We start from the raw sequence: 16,949 nt of genomic DNA, 5'->3' as shown, positions 1-16,949 counted from the left end.
GGGCTGTAAAGAGGAAGAGGAATAAAAAATAATTAAATCTCTTCGAATTACTGAGAGAGTGGTTCTTCCAAACTTTACAAAAAACAAACCCAACAAATGAAAAGAAGAGCATTAAAGCACTCCCCCCACCCCAACCCAGACCTTGACTGTAATAAACCAAATACAGATGCATATTCTTTTCACAAACTCCCAAAACGAAAAAAAAAATAACTTTCTCAGGTTATTTTACCCCTTAATAGTAACTATCAAGAAGGCAATACTAAAATAAAAATAAAAAGGACCCTCCATTAGCCCTTATCGTATCCATCAGATGAATGCAGTACAAGATTCTTGAAATTAAGACACTAACACATTGTAGAATTCAAAGCAAACACACACACACACAGCTATAAATCTTTAGTGGATACCAATACAAGTCCATTCATGATTCCGTTACTTCTCACACTATGATTGTAATTTCTCGCATTCTCTCATGTGCAGAAAATAAACCAGTGTCGTTGAGAATATGATTATCTGCATATTTACTGGACATGAGTAATTTGTCACCATAGGAGAAGGATATGTACACTACAAGAGAGTAAGAAAAGGTGGACAAACATTCGTCATGGAAATGAATTGCGCACTCAAGTGTTCCTTATGTGTGTTTGTGTGGGATATTTGTTAATCATTGAGGTCTCCACACACCCTAGTATTGATAAACATAAACATAGATAAACAGAACGTCATGTAATTTCTGTTTATCTTTTTCTTCATTAAGTATACCCAAATATAAACAAGATTTGTGGCTGTGGTTTTTTTTTTTTTTTTCTCTTCCATACCCACCCATTGTGCCCACATTCTTTTGGATACTTGAAGAGCACTGAGAGTATTCCATAATTACTCTAAGCCCACACTAGGAAGAAAAGAAAACCCTTAAAGGACAGGGTACACAGACTACTGTGTGTATTCCTTTCATTACAACAGAGAAAAGTAAAAGAGTGTTATCAGTCTTACTTTTCAGGAATAAAAAAAAAAACATGAGAAATTAGGGGAATGGAAAAAGTTTCTCTTTATCCCCCATGATGCCTATGAATATATAGATGAAACTAAAACATCACGGTGATTGCTAGAATTCTCATATTATTATCTAGCACTGTTGTTTTTTTTTTGTTTTTCCTTAAGGAAAAGGAGGCGCTGAAAACGACGTTTAATCCCCCTCTCGTCCGCAGGTGAAGAAGGATAGTTTGGGTGGGGTATTCATAACTTACGCTTTATAGTAAAACCTTAGAATGACAAACATGGAAAGAATTAAACCTCATATTTTACCCAAATATACGTTAGCCAAGAGCATTTTATTTTATTTTTTTATTTTTTTCGGTCAGCTTCCCAAAAGCAAGAAAAAAAAAAGAAAAAAACAGCTAAAATCCCAGAATAATTTCCATCATCGTCTATTTATCCAACTTCTTCAAAAAGAAAGTTATACCAAGTAGTATCCAGATTAACGAAACAAAATATATTAACAATAGTGAAGAATAAATTATCATAATATCATTTTTTTTTTTCTTCTTTCTTTCAAAAAGGATAATAATAGATTTAAAGATTGTCTATTGCAGTTCTGATACGTTCCAGTGCAATAGCAGAAGAAAGAGCACCATTAAGACCCCGCTGAACGTCGTGTGCAAGGTGATTAGGATGAATCATGTATACAACTCTTTGTGCTTTCTTAAGAATATCAGGATGCGGTGAAGTACCTTCCTCTGGAATAGCTAACATGATACCACGGTATCCCGTATTTAAAGCATCTTTAACAGCATTATAGAGAGAATTACTATCATCAAGATATACCTCAGAACCTATTAAATGATCAATATCACAAAAATCTGATATTGGGTGTTCTTTAGATAAAGAATGGTGATTTTTTAACCATTTTTGTAAATAGGTATTTTCTGGTCTAATAAAAGTAGATTCATTCTCATTTGTAGGTACATTATGAATCTTAATATAAGGGTAATACTGGTAAAGTACCCAAATAACGTATCCATCCAAATTTTTGTTGCAGTCTGCATCATCCACTCCATCGTAAAATAAAGTTTGCAATAAATGTTGAGTACCAACAGCGCCACGTCTGCTAAACTTTTTACGATTCAAAACAATCATTTTTTCACAGTTAAAAACGTTCGCATTACGCATTATAGCTCCAATATTACGGTCTCCAAACTCATTGTATATCATAAGAGAGAGTTGCATCTTGTACGATAATCGACGAGTCTCTAGAATTTTCACAATTTCATCATTAGAGAAAGAAAGAAGATCTTTTTCATGAGGAAGTGGTTTCCCCTGATTTTCCTTGACAAAACCATTACTAAGCGGCATGTGTCCTTGTGATGTTTTTGAAAACACTGACTGGACCATAGTTGTATTTTCTACCTGTTGCGCTGAGTGAGCCGAGTGCAGAACAATTGCCATTGCCGAAAGCATTGAAAGTGAACCAATGGAACCATACTGTGGGATATACACACAGTAGTCACATTCTTCAATAACACTTTCTGATAATCCATTTTCCATTCCGAGTACAATTTCTACACCACTGTTGTAATCTTCCATCTCTTTACATCCCTCTTGTGTTGGAGATACTATCTGTTGCCAGGGGAAGTTCTGCAAAGGTTGCGCCTCTGGATGAGAAGGAGTTAACGCAACCTTTATCTTCTTTTGTGATAATCTAGCTTCTACTTCGGCGTGCATATAAAAAACTCGATTTCCACCAAAGGCAATATCCATTGATGGTGTTACATTTACAAGAGGACTGAGAACTTTGGGGTGTTCACATCCATAAAACATTGCGAGACGTAAAAGACACCATGCATTGTATGCAAATTTAATATCCTCCACAGTTAAACTCGCAAATCCGAGAAGTGGTAAGAATGCCTTTTCTTGTGGCCAGAAGATGTTGTACGCCCATGCGTCGAAATCTCGTTTAAGAAGAGAACAACGTGAACGCCACATGATGAAACCGAGATCCTTTTTTCCTTTTTTTCTATCTGTGTACGCGTACGTGTATACTTCTTCTCTTCTGGTCTCTCTCTCTCTTTCCCTCTCTCCAATTGGTAGAAGAAGATACCACGTCGCTCCAGAGAAATAAGAAATGTAAAATAAGAAAGATCACAAGATTGGATAATACAATTGAAATAGATCAACACTATAAAACGTGATTTGCAAAAATAGAAAAAAAAGAAAATGTAGTAATGATCCAAAAAAAAAAAAAAAGAATTACAGCAATCTCATCTAAATAATAATAATAATAATAATAATAGTACCGACCTTTCTTTATAGCTTTGTTAGCGACCTCAATATTTCTCTACCGACACTTCATTCGCGTTTCGCTCAATATATTTTGAATCAACACACGTGAGGGGTCATCAAACGGTATATCCCGTGGAAAGAGAAGATGACGTGAACGCAGAGGTGTTGCCAAACGAACGTCAACGACCATTTTCTTCTTCGCCGCATCATCCTGCATTGGCAGCCGAAGAATAGGCGTCTGCTCAATGGCCGGCGAAGGCACAGTGGGGGATGTGCTGCGCAGCGTGTCTGCAAACGCCTGCTGGGATTCTCGCGATGCCGCAAATCTGCGAAGGCGCGCCACCGCCTCCACATATCCCGGCGGTACAAACGCGGATGGTCCCCGCGGTTCCTGCCGCTCCACGTGCGGCGTTGGCCCAATGGCCTCCAGTCGATCTATAGATGGTGGTTCTGGGGTCAGTTTGGCTTCGTAGGATTTGGTGGGTTTACTCCATCGACAGACATTCGGCGATGGACGAGGGGGAATTAATTTGGATGAAGCGGAACGATCAGATCGCTTCATATTGGTTTTGGTACTTAATGTGGTTGGGATTGCTTCAGGTGGAGAAGCAGTTGTTTTTGCTCTACTTCTTCTATTATTTGCATCTTCTATAAGCCGCTGAAAAACCTCACGACTCTGCGATGGTGATAAGCGTCTGTTTCGTGGAGAAACATGAACACCTGATGCTGCAGAGGATCCCACTGCTTTGGCTTTATTGCCCCGCGATGGAGCAGAAGCCGAGCGATTTCGTCGTATACTTGAGAGTGTTGGCGACGCATATCGTGGGTTTTCAGCGTAAACGAAATGATCATCCACTGCTGCAGAATCTCTGGGCACATGTTGTTGTGGTTCCTTTTCTTCTTTTTCTTCTTCTTGCTGCTGTGGCTGCTGTGGAGGTTTTCGTTCCTGTAGTGATGATGATCTTTTTCTTGATCTTGATGATGATGAACTTGATGATAAGGGTGCATCATCCGGGATCTCCGGTCGAGATTCTGGTGAAAGAAACGGAACAAGTGGTTTAGGCGTTTCTGTCAGTGGTGTTGAAGCACTATGTTCTTCAAATAAAACTTTACTATTTTGCAGTTGTTTCTTATGTTGTTGTTTCTTTTGTTGTTGCTGTTGTGGTGGTGGTGTTGGTGGTGGTGCGGACTCTATCAATTTCTCTTGCAGATATCCATGAATACACTCTGCAGCCCAACCCATATCACTAACAACACCCTCTGGGCGGCCCCGCACCATATCATACCAGCAATCATCCATACGATCAGTACTCCACACACAGCCAAATTGCTGCAGCAGCCGTTCAAGATCACAGTACCGCAGCGAACTGCCAAATCCACCGGCTTCTCTCGGCCTGGAAATGACTTCTATCAACTGCGCAATAGAATCTTTATTAGATGATCTTGATCTTTCATGACGCAGTGAATCTGAGCTAGATAGTGAACAAGGACTACGTCCATTACAATTATCTAGATTTCCCATACGGTACAGAATCTATTGTTTTATTTTTATATGTTTTTTATCTTATTTTTTATTTTTCTTTTGTGTAGATCTTCTTCTTCTTCTTGTCTACCCCTCCTCGTATCTGACTATAAAAAAATAATAATAATAGAAAAGTAAAAAAAAGAAAAAAAACACCAAACAAAGAGAAAAAATACAGCAAAGATAAAATCCACAATGGAAAGACATAAAATACACACACACACTAAAAGAAAAAAAAATATATGAAAACAAAGGTGAAAAAAAGATCTTACAACATGTACTAAAACGCAAAAGAATGGAAAGAAGTGGTGGTCGTTTCTTTCTTTGTTTGCTTTTGTTTTGTTTCCCTTTTTTTTTTTGTTTGTTTGTATGAAATGTATGTCTCTGTACGCTGTGTAATTAATCCATTTAAAAAGATACTCTTTTTTTTTTTCTTCTTTTTCTCTCTCTGTACCTTCTTTCGCTCTTCGTCTTTTTCCCCCCTTTTTTTTTCTTTTTCTTTTCCAATTTGCTACCTTCTTATTCTGTTAGACCGAAATAAATGTCGGACGCAGGCATCGTCGTGAGTACATATTGAATAAACGATGAATGTCCGTAACGACCTGCCAGCCGTCTACAAGGTGCTTTGCATCCTTCCAAGACGTTTCACTTCCTAATGGATTATTCTCCTGAACACACAGGCGGGCTTTGAGCAAATAATAATCCCAAGGCACCTCTACTCCCAAACAACTCCGTACTTTTGGGCTAATGATCCACGGTCGCAGCCATTCTTCTACATCGGCTATGGATTCCTTTTTATTATGTTGTGAACTCACCCCTTCATTAGATAAGGTACATTCATTGTAAAAATGAAAGGCTTTACTACTCAAGAAGGATGGAGCAGCTGAAGTAAAATTAAGCAACAGGTGGAGAAGATTATCCCACTCATTGTCATCAAGAAAACCCACAAGACGTTCACATTCTGTTTGTATACGTGTGGTAATTTCTTTTTGAATAAAAACATTCATTCTATCTCCTTCTTCTGTAATTTTGGGGGCTGTAGATACGGCGGCAACAACACCTTTCATTAAGCCAGGAGTAAATTCAAGCTCCGCAACGGTCAAATACGCCAATTTATCATTAAACATCATAAATGAAGGTATATTACTAGACTCATTATCTGAGACTATATCAGCTCTAAGATGTGCACCAAAAAGTTTATGTAATACTGGATTCCCTTCTGTTCCCATGAAAATACCGAGAGGACTTCCCCAACATGCCAAACAACGATTAATAAATTCTTCTTTATTGCAAAGTAAATTTTCAAAACTCGTCTCGGTAGCATGATATCGTTTCCAGCTTCCTGTATAACACTGCCACATCTGTGCACATCGCATTGCAAAGAGTGATACACTAGCAACGAGGAGAATATATAGTTTTTCTCGTTTATACATGAAAGAACCAAGTTTTAATCTCTCATTCCAGTGATATAATAAAGCATCAATAGTAGTTATATGTTTTTCATTCACGTAAAAAAGGTATTCATAGATAGGGGGATTAACTACCAAATGTGGTTTATATTTAAGTTGAAGACATCGTTCTTGTCCTAATTCTCGAAGTTTCTTGTCGATAATACGGGAAGCATTAGTAATAGGTAAATCATTGTGTTTGCAAACTTCCACATGCAACTCTACAATACCTGAAGGAGATGCCTCTTCAATAGCACGTTTAATTCGTTCTGCGTGTTCAAATGGTACAACATCATCAAGACTACCATGATGTATAATAACAGGGCAACGAACCTGAGCAATTACATCTATAGTGCGAAACCAATCGTAACCTAAAAAACATACAATTGATCCAACATTTCGTGTAATTTCATTCGCACATTCTTTTAATGAAGTAAAAGGAGATTGTAATACAAGCAATGCTGGTATATCAGATTCATCTTGCATAGCAGCACATAATTGAGCTGATGGTCCTGTTCCAATAGATCTACCCATAATAACAATTCGATTTGTTGGTATATGTAGATAGCGAATGGCGTAACAGTATGCAGATAACATATCTTCATTCATAGATCTCTCTGTTGTTTCACCATGGGTAATACCATAACCTGTATATTCAAAGAGTAGCACTGATACAGATGCCCGTTTACTCAAATATGAGAGTTCATCAAACATCATCGCCATATCAACTGCATTCATGTGAGCATAGATGACAATATACTTCGCCGTTGGGTCAATTAATAAAAGTCCATACGTAAAAGTACCATTTTCTTTCCGTGTCTCCCAGTCAACCCTCGGTATATGTACTAGCTTGCCAGGATGGACAGCCGTGTTGTAGCTTGGGGACGGCTTTGGGAGTATGAAAGACTTAACGATAGACCCCAAAAAAGTCGCCATCTCCCTCCACTATAATTTCATAAATAATTTTAAACACAACAAAGAAAAAGAAAAAAGAAAGAAAAAAAAGAAAAAGAAACCCCAATAACAGTCAAACAAACAAGTTATCATTTTACTTTCAAACTTACAAAAACAAATAGACTAAACAAGTAAAACGAAATTACAAACAAACACACACACACACACACACGCAGACAGACACAAGAAGCAAAAAAAAAAAAAAAACAAAAAAAAAGACTTTCATCACATCTTCTTCTTCTTCTTCTTCACGCATACACACACAAAAGAACTAAAACGCCTCTCTAGCAGTAGGTTCAATATCTCGACGAAAGTCTTCTTGTGTTACTGGACAAATATGTTCATCCTCCATGCAAGCTTGGTGTACTATCACACCATTTGGAAATCGCATAAAAACAATACCAGGGCGAAGTTTCTTATGACACACCGCACAGCACGTTCCTAAATCCATCACTGCACGTTTAGATCGTTCTCTTGCGAGTGTCAATTCTGCTTGATGTATACGAGCCTGGAGAATATTAGCATAAATAGCCGCATTGTGACTCCGTGTAGATACATCACGAAGTGAGTGTTGCATAAAATCCGCTATAGCAGCAATAGGTGTACTCTCAGGAAGCATAGGTAACACCGTTAATGGATCTGCCCCTTCAGATGAGTTAATAATAGCAATTGCGTCCTCCAAGAGAGGAGGTGCACCTGTATCACCGGGATCTAGTAAAAGTCGTAGCAACACACAGAAGGCATCTTCTCCATCACGACTAACCTGAGTGGCGTAGTCTTGGGCTTCCTTTAGTTGTTTTGCCTCATATAGAAACATACGAATAGCCTGTTCGTGGAGTTTAAGCCTTTGATAAATAATAGCACACTCTGTATAGGCGTATTTTTTTACATCAGGTCGCTCAAAGAATAACTTTGCTTTTTCCATATCTATGTAACGTGAGACTCGAAGAAAGTCATCTAGTCTTCGTCGCCATAATTTTTTTTGTTCTTCTTTTTCTTTTTCTTCTTCTCGTTTTTGTTCCTTTTTATCTTGTTCTGTTTTTTCTTTTCCTTCCAATAGAGTAGAATGGGTTAGCAACAATTGTGCTAAATTTTCCCAATAGGCATTATGCATAACAGCATCCTTGCAAGTATTGCAAGCATCACCAAATAGTAATGAAAGCCATTCCACCACACGTTCCTGACTTTGTACAGATCCTATTTTACTCATATCAGTACTCAAAAGTTGAAGAATTGTATGGTGGTGTTGTACTTGTACTAGTGATGGAGGGAACATAGTGACAGACCAATGTGGAGGAAGGTTTGCCAGAATCCATGGTGTGTACCGCTCAATCAATACAATATTATCCTGTTCACTCCATGATAACATCTGTACATAGCGGATTGTGGTGACTACACCAACGCAACGACGGAGAAGGTATAATTTCTCTGATTTTTCCATATTTACTACAATATTAGCGAGAATTTTTGCAATAACACTTTGTGAGGTGAAATCACTGTTACTATTTCCCCCTAAAAGAGGAGAAGATAAAACTTGTTGAAGTATATGAATTACCTTAGAATCAAAAGAAAACCCTACTACTTGAGGAGGTGAAAGTAAAGTTTTAGACTCTAATGAAACTCGTTCCCCTGTTGTACCAAGTGTATAGAGTAACCCAAGAATTCTACTATGCTGTTTGGATTGGTACCATAATGCTATTAAAGCCACCCACTCTTCACTATCAGCTAAGAATACCTCCGTCTCAGTGAGAGAGCATGTATTCTTCTCACTAAGAAAATGAAGTAACTGGTGTTCCTGTCCAATAACCACATATGCTTTTAAAATAGCAGTATCGATAGCTTCTAATAACACTAATGCATCTTTTTCTGATTCTTCAATTTCTCGTCGCATTGGTATAGCGTAATCAAGAAAAGCTGTAACAGCTTCTTGCATATGAGGTGCTAACTCTGTTGTATCAAGTGATTTTGTATATTCCTTTGGAGGTTGCCATGATTCTCTTGCTCGTTGAGTAAGAAAACCTGGAAAAAGATCTATCACCAAACGTGGATCAACATCTGCATCACGGAAACGTAACATGGCAGCCTTAAAATCTTTTTTTACAATAAAACTCCATAGTGCAAATTGTGTTTTTAGGCTATTCACAGTGGCCTGTTCCACCTCATTAATACAGAGTTGAGAAAGAAGTAATCCTGTTTCAAAACATTTTGCTGCGGCGAGAGCTGTAATTTGCTCTTGTAATGAAACCTCTTCAAGGAGATAAACTGTACTACTACTAGTACTGAGTGCGATAGTAATATCCTTATGTAGTGTGTCTAGTGAAGTTTCACGAGTGGGTAATCTTGCATCAAAGTCAGCGAATGGTCTTTGTGAGATACGATCTACATTTTTAATACTAATCATCTGACAAAGTGTAGATGGTGTTCCCTCTGGTTGTGTATTGAGGAAGGGTATGTGTACCTCAATGCCACTTACGTCGTTTGCAGTAAGAAGAAAGGGGTGTATGTATGTTGCGCATGCTGGTGGGGGAGGTACGTGAATGGCTGCGGTTCCCGGGACGGGGCTGCCGTCGTGAAGGGCGCGGGCGTCACCGAGGAGGACCTCCGGAACGGGATCTAAAGAGAGAAGCCTCGGGGCGGCCAGCGAAGAAGAAGAAGAAAGAGGGATGGGGAGAGGGATGGGGAGACCGCCGCCCGCGGGTCCACTCCCGGCGGGGTCCACGAGGGCGTACCCCCGGCGGCCGGCGAGGAGGAGACGCCGCCCCGCCCACAGCAGCGATCGGGCCCCGTCCGGCGCCGGCAGTCCGTCGCGCGTCAACACGAAAGCCCGCGACTCGTCGTGATAGTCGTAAACGGCGATTTTCTTTCGCTGCAGCACCGCCAGGCTGAAGGTCCCCCGCTGCCGCTTTACGTGGAAGGCCACAACGTCCTTGGCCCCACGCACCACACCGAGTTCGGGCATACGATCCTCCGGAAGATCATCCAAGTGGGTGCGACTCAGACGAGGAAGGTGATGGACCACGATAATATCACCCGCCAGAGCCAGGAGAATCTCTTTTTCCACTATAGGGATAATCATACGAATGGGTTGTTTATGCTTAGAAGTGTGAATATAAACACACTGGGCATCACAGGTGCTACCCGTACTTACTTCATAAACAACAAGTTTTCCATCATTGGTGCCAAGAAAAAAATTATTTCCTGCGGTAGCTATAGATTCAATTTTGTACGGCAACTTTTGCTTGAGTTCACGCAAACGGAATACTTCATGAGACATTCGTAGATTAGTAAAAATAAAAAATAATAATAATCAGCGTCTCAAGGATATATAAATATATCTGTCAGTCGATACGTTTCTTTCTACCGTTATCGCTTTGTTTCTCTCTCTCTCTCTCTCTCTCTCTCTCTCTCTCTCTCTATTTCGATTTCTTTGTATGTCTGTATTTCTCCACACTATCCCTATTTTCCTCAGTTGATATATGTATCCCTTTTTTTTGTGTGTGTATTAAACACCTTTCAATGGTCCCTTTCAGCTATCAAATGTAAAAGAAAAAAAAGGAATTATAAAGCCATTCTTAGCAATTAAATAAATAAATAAATAAATAAATAAATAAAACTAATTGTAATGAGAAACAGGAGGCATTAATTCCACAAAAACACACAAACATCAAATATTTTTTTTTTCTTCTTCTTCTTCTTTTTGAACATTTACACAGCTTCTTTTTAGACACTCCATAACTCTGTAAGAGGGTTCCAGTCATCTATGAGAGAAAGAGTTTTGCCGTCGAAAAGAAGTATCGCACTTGGAAATGGTGCACCCCCATTACCCCCTTCACCTAGGCGTCTAATATGCATCTGCGTTGTAGGACCAGTTATAGCGGTAGACTGCAACGCCATCTTTTCACGTTCTGTTCGCGTCAACTGTGAGTAACGCTCAAGAAAATCTCCAAAGTCACTAGCGAGACGCCGCATCGCCTCACTGTGTCGCTCGCTGCGACCTTCATTTAAGAGACCTTCTAAATGATTCACCATCAGCGAACAGCAATGTCGATCTGTTAAAGGAATACCTAAACCAATGTCAACAATAAATACTTCATTAATAGAATAAAGAAGAACTGGAGATTCTTCCTTATCATCTCCTGTTTTTAATGTTTCTCTCGTTTCTGTTGTTTTTACAGAATTTATAGCATCAACAGGTGTTGTCATCGTCTCTAATGATAATGTTGAAGGTAGTGGAGAAAATTCTTCGACCACCGTTGTTGGTACATTCCTATTTGTTGCTGTTACTGTTGGTGTTTCGGTAATGGTAGTGGTACTGGTAGTGGTGGAAGTAGACTTTCTTTTTATTTTTTTTGAGAGAATTTCTTGAAGAGATATTTGAAAGGTAAAGCATCCAAAAGAGTCATGTAAATGTAATGCTTCCACCGCCTTTTGAAAGCATTCCAAAAAAGGAGCCACTGCTGTTTTACCTTCACATGCATGAACATCTACAAAACTAATCGTTCCTATTCGTTTATGTTTCTTCACAGCAATCTGCAGGAGTTCCACCGCCTCATCGTCTGAGGCAGTGAATGGTACCATTACAGAAATCGAAAAATCTGCAGATGACTCCATCAGAAATCCACTCGTTTCTCCAGAAACAATAGGTAAATTAGCTACACGTTGTACAAACATAGGTGCTGTTGAAGTCATCTCATTCACCAAAATAAGAGATGAAGCCGCATCTACATATGTAATTTCAGCATCCATTGTAAGTGGTTCAAGCCGTAACTTTGCCATACTCTTTTCCGTATCTTGTAGGAACGGTGGCCACGAAAATAGACGAGCACCAATTGGAAGAAGCATACATGGTGGTCCATTTCCCATTACAGTATAGAGATAAAGCGTCATCCACGGTGATGGCATAAGACTTACGGTACTTCCATATACTCCATTTAACGCAATATCAATAAGTGGTGCATATGATACGGGTGAAGTGACAAAATATGCCCAATAGTTACGTCCAAGAACAGAGTAACGTGTCGTTGGTTCTAATTCATTTATAGATTCAACCTTAAGCATATCTACACCACACTCCTTATCTGGACCTACAACACGTCGTAGTGCTTTAAGTACTTCTCGGAGTGACAAAACACTATGGATGTATTTAACCGCCTCACCACCGAGATGGTCTTCAGCATAATTATTCACTTGATCCAGTTTATCAATAAAACTTCCAATCATTTCTTCTGATAACTTCCCTATTTCAAATAAAGTAACCGCAAGCTGTTTAAACGTTGGATCAGCACTTAGATTTGTCATCATAAGAAAACCTGTAAGAGTAGCGTCGTACAATAATGCCACTCGTCTTGATGGATGACCTCCAGCTATGATATTATTACTGCTATTACTGCAATTACCACTAACAATAGGACCTTCTCCTACCAAACCACATTCACCTTCTGCTGATGGTTCGACTGAAGCTGCGGAAGAAGTATTAGGTGCTTCAGGAATATATTCTTTTACAATATCATGCCAACTTTCATGAATACGATCCATTGAATGTGTGAGATCTTCTGGAATTCGTATCGTTTTAGGTTGTGCGAGACCTAGTCTAATATATACATGTGCAGCAGCGCAGACATCCGCTTCATCCAGCATAAGTAACTGCGCAAGACAACTTAAGGATGTGCGATTGTCAATAGTTCCAAGAATTCTATATAATAAAACCTCACAAGGATCATCAGAAGTACGATTCATTACAAAACGTTCAAGGGGTGGAACAATAATTTGATCTTCTGAATTTACCGTAAATGTTGCGCAAATTAATCCTTTACAGTATAAGCGATGAAGTGGAATACGTGGCCATTCACAAGCATAAGAAGATAATGATGATTGAATATAATTGAAACTATTACTAGTCGTAACCATGCTAGTTACTCCACTACGAGTATTAGTACCACCACTAAGATTACTACCACTATCATTATTAACACCAATAATAATATTGTTATTATTATTATTACTATTAATAATATTATTACTGTAAGAGTTTTGTCTGAGTATTTGACGATACAACATTATGTCATCAGAACTAAGAGAGGACTTTTTTAATGTTTCTGTTGAAACCTCTACAGCAAAAATATTCCAAAATGGTGGTAATGGTACAGATGGGAGCATTTCTGATGGTAAATGTGTATTAACATATTGTCGGTTAATATGCCAGCGTAACTTGCTCCTTACTTCCTTTGTAAGCTCAAGGTATTGATTACGACCAATACCAATGCAATTAAGTATATCAACAGCAGTAAAATTAGGTAGTGTATCATAACTACGTTCCGTTTTGAGTAAATCGGCTACCATAGATGTATAATAACTTAGTGGTGTCTCCTTTGTATAGTATACAATTTTTCGAATATGCAAGTACGGATAAAGTTGCAGTTTCTCATGTAGATGACTAATCATAATTTCATAATATTTCGCCTCTGTGAGGGCAGTCCGCACAAATTCGGGGAGTCGAGCGTAACTGTGATATCGCATCACGGCGAAGTGAACACTGTGCAGTTGATACGCCTGCGCACTCACCCGCTGCCGCAGTGGAGCACTCAAGGAATTATACGGCACCCGCGACTCCAGCGCCTGCTGTAAACCCACCGCGTGGTGTTGGGCGGACATCTGAGAAGATCCAAACAAACAAACAAACAACGAAGATTGTGGGGAAAAAAAGAAGAAGAGAGGGAGGGGTGGGGGTAACGTGCAAACGGATATAATAATAAAAGCAGATGAGGTCCTTTTTTTTTTTTTTAAAGAAATAAAAAAAGGAAAGCAATAAAGTTGAAACTAATATTGGAGTTCCTTTCTCACATTGTTTGTAAAAAGAAGTTTGTGGAAATAGCAAGAAGAGAAAGAAAAAAAAAAAAGAGAAGAGAAAGAACATCCGATTAACAGAAGGATAAAAATCAAAAGTCTCTACAAGCAGCCAAAATACTATGCAAGAAGAACAACAACAAAAGAAACAAAAAAAAAAAATAAAAAAAAAACGTACACGTGAATATATTTACGAGTAAAAAAAAAAAAGGAATTCACACGAACCCACCTATCTCTCTCTCTCTCTCTCTCATTTTATGCCTTCCCAAGTGTATTATCTACTGTGGGAAGATGTACAGCATGTGAAAGTTCAATCCACTGTTGTAATGCCTGTGATCGCTCTGGTCGCTTATCGTGATCCCAGAGATAGTAACGGTCCGTGGTGGCAGTGATGCTCACATCGGCTGCGGATGCCTCTACTTGTGCGAGCGCTGAAGATGTGGAAGTTGATTGTCCAGCCGCATCGAATGGAGACTTCTGCTCTTGTTTAAATAACCCTGCACAGATAAGAACATAAGAAGGTGGTATTAACACCTCACGTCCTATCAGTGTTCGTCCACGAAAGTTGTTGTGCAGATCCCCATTCTCACTGCGTTTCACGTATTTTGTAAAGTTTTCATCCACATCCGTTGTACCCCGAAAATTAGTTTTAATAGGCAAAGAGTGCACTACCGAAGCCTGCTGCTGCTGCTGGTAGTGATCTTCCCCCATTTTCTCACCCTGTCGAGAGCAATATCGAATAATATTTAGATATAGTTAAAAGAAAAAAAAAGAATTAAAAAAAAAAAAAGAATAAAAGTGATATTCCAAAAAAGGCATTCCAAAGAAAACATTTTCAAATGCGAAAACAAAAAAAAAAGACGAAGAAAAAAAAAGGTAGAAAAAAATATATATGTATATTTAAATATTACACGCAAGAGTGTTGGGAACCTCTTTCATTTTTTTTTTTTTTTTTTCTCTTCCCTGATCAGATCAAATCAAATCAAAATCAGCTGATGCCGTACAACGATGCGAACTTCAAAAGAAGTGGTTGCAGTAGATACGGCTCACTAATGCTTCTGCTACTCTCATCTTCATTCTCTTCTTCCAAACAACGCAGGGCATTTTGTACTTTTAACCGCTTTACTGGGTGCGCACCTGGTACAATAGCTTCCCAGAGAAGTAATTCCTCAAGACAGCTGCGTAGACACGCTGCGGTATCACCGAGTACTGCGTACACAAAGGTCAGTGTATTTCGAAGTTCCTGAAAGAGATAATGAAAAGGGAAGAGGTGTTGACGACAATCTTTCATTAATCGTAGTAATGCGTCTCTGTCACTCCCATCCACCTCGTCTACTTCTTTATCACGAATACGACTGCAGAGAAGTTGAACTTGGGCGAGATGTTCACGCTCCTTTTCCTTAAAACCTGAAGAAAGTGTTGCTTCCAATGCTGCATCAAATGTATCATTCTTCTTATTAATCGTATTGTGATTGTTTTCTTTGCTACTACTACTGCAGCGGGAGCAGAGACAATTAAAGAAGTATCGATCTGCGAGTTCTTCGCGCCGTAGCCGTGCAGGCCAGTAAAGTTGTGGTATGTACGCTATAGTTAGTTCCTCTTCTGGGGCAATTGGACGTGTTGTTACGATTGCACCTGCCTCGATAGCGCAATTAGGCGTACAGGAGTGATTGAAGTATGATGTAATGCTGTCTGCATACAATGCCTGTCCAACACCGAGGCCGGTCTCATCACACACTTCAAGCGCATTGCATCTCACCACTCCAAGAACGTGTGTGATAAACGCCGCCTCTTCACTGCTGCTGTTGTCAGCGGCGTTAATACCAAAGAGATCGTGCGTGAGGGCAACGAGTGGTGCGAGTCGCTGAGAAATGACGGCGGCATGTGATTGCAGTTGTTGGCGCAGCGCCTCGTGGCCAGGCCGGTGGCTGCGGGCGGCAGCGATGGTAGAAATAGTGTGCGCCGCGGCTGCAAAGTCCTCGCGGGTGAATGTTTGTGATTGTGATTGTGATTGTGTTTGAATAACGGCCCTCAGTCGTCGCAGGGGGCCGCACTCGTACTGTTCGTGTTGTTGTCGATGTTCCGCCGCACAGTCTGGCGAACAGTACGCCACCAACCCACAACCTCTGCAGACTGTAGTAGCAGTAGTACTCTCATTATTATTATTATTATTATTATTATTATTCGCCATTGTATGTGTATTCCCTGTTGTGGTCTCTGCGGTGTAATGGACCGCAATGACGATCCCGCAGTGTGCACAGACGCCCCGCCCCGCCGCGTCCTCGTAGACACAAACAGAGAAGGGCTGCAGTGTGCTGCTCACTGCCAACATCGCCGGCAAGCGAGTGCCGGCCACCACACACTTCCCGCAGTCGCCCGCTCGCACTTCCACACACACTTCCTCCGACTCACTCGCACACTGCGTCTCATCCCGCTCCCGCAGCAGTTCGTCAAGGGCCTTTTCCATAAAAGGAAGTGTGGCCTCTCCAAGTGTAGGCAAGAGATGCACCGCACGGCATAAGTACTGCAAAGGACCCGCTTGACACGGTAACGTGATGGTCGGATTTAAAAGTGCACAACGTCCAATAAATGCATAAGCTTTGGCAATTAATGGATTGACGTTTAGTACTTCATATGCTAATGCAACACAAGCCTCATACTCTTCAAGCTTAAAGAGACATGTTAAAGCATTACCGGCACACTTGGTATACTCCTCAAGTGCACTTGCCTTGCTCTTATCGTCCAGCGTTGTGTACACTTGAAGGGCCTCCTGATAAATCGCAGCTGCAGCCCGTGGATCGTTGGAAAAAAGAGCGTTACCTCGTACACGAAGCTCTTCCATTTGGTATGGTTACTAAAAAAAAAAAAAAAAAAAAAAAAAAAAAAAAAAAAAAAAAAAACAA

General features: G+C 39.9%; 7 protein-coding genes across 7 annotated transcripts; all 7 read right to left on the bottom strand.

Moving 5' to 3' along the window:
* Positions 1-1,572: 1,572 nt before the first annotated feature.
* On the bottom strand, positions 1,573-2,982 carry TM35_000322180 (putative SpoU type methylase; the record flags this gene model as incomplete). The annotated part of the gene is made up of 1 exon (XM_029028845.1): positions 1,573-2,982. One exon carries the CDS (start codon positions 2,980-2,982, stop codon positions 1,573-1,575), a length of 1,410 nt encoding a protein of 469 aa, XP_028879969.1.
* A 352-nt stretch (positions 2,983-3,334) lies between these two features.
* On the bottom strand, positions 3,335-4,801 carry TM35_000322170 (uncharacterized protein; the record flags this gene model as incomplete). Its single annotated transcript, XM_029028844.1, has 1 exon — positions 3,335-4,801. One exon carries the CDS (start codon positions 4,799-4,801, stop codon positions 3,335-3,337), a length of 1,467 nt encoding a protein of 488 aa, XP_028879968.1.
* A 527-nt stretch (positions 4,802-5,328) lies between these two features.
* On the bottom strand, positions 5,329-7,185 carry TM35_000322160 (serine peptidase; the record flags this gene model as incomplete). Its single annotated transcript, XM_029028843.1, has 1 exon — positions 5,329-7,185. The coding sequence occupies one exon, from the start codon at positions 7,183-7,185 to the stop codon at positions 5,329-5,331; it is 1,857 nt and encodes a 618-aa protein (XP_028879967.1).
* Positions 7,186-7,474: 289 nt separating this feature from the next.
* On the bottom strand, positions 7,475-10,477 carry TM35_000322150 (CNH domain-containing protein; the record flags this gene model as incomplete). The annotated part of the gene is made up of 1 exon (XM_029028842.1): positions 7,475-10,477. The coding sequence occupies one exon, from the start codon at positions 10,475-10,477 to the stop codon at positions 7,475-7,477; it is 3,003 nt and encodes a 1,000-aa protein (XP_028879966.1).
* Positions 10,478-10,923: 446 nt separating this feature from the next.
* TM35_000322140 (uncharacterized protein) lies at positions 10,924-13,854 on the bottom strand (the record flags this gene model as incomplete). The annotated part of the gene is made up of 1 exon (XM_029028841.1): positions 10,924-13,854. One exon carries the CDS (start codon positions 13,852-13,854, stop codon positions 10,924-10,926), a length of 2,931 nt encoding a protein of 976 aa, XP_028879965.1.
* A 447-nt stretch (positions 13,855-14,301) lies between these two features.
* On the bottom strand, positions 14,302-14,757 carry TM35_000322130 (putative ribonuclease H1/H2 small subunit; the record flags this gene model as incomplete). The annotated part of the gene is made up of 1 exon (XM_029028840.1): positions 14,302-14,757. One exon carries the CDS (start codon positions 14,755-14,757, stop codon positions 14,302-14,304), a length of 456 nt encoding a protein of 151 aa, XP_028879964.1.
* A 277-nt stretch (positions 14,758-15,034) lies between these two features.
* On the bottom strand, positions 15,035-16,888 carry TM35_000322120 (uncharacterized protein; the record flags this gene model as incomplete). Its single annotated transcript, XM_029028839.1, has 1 exon — positions 15,035-16,888. The coding sequence occupies one exon, from the start codon at positions 16,886-16,888 to the stop codon at positions 15,035-15,037; it is 1,854 nt and encodes a 617-aa protein (XP_028879963.1).
* Positions 16,889-16,949: the final 61 nt, after the last annotated feature.

Source organism: Trypanosoma theileri (genome assembly GCF_002087225.1).
Source record: "Trypanosoma theileri isolate Edinburgh chromosome Unknown TM35_Tth_32_V1, whole genome shotgun sequence".
Classification (NCBI taxonomy): domain Eukaryota; phylum Euglenozoa; class Kinetoplastea; order Trypanosomatida; family Trypanosomatidae; genus Trypanosoma; species Trypanosoma theileri.
This window is presented reverse-complemented; position numbering and strand designations above follow the sequence as displayed.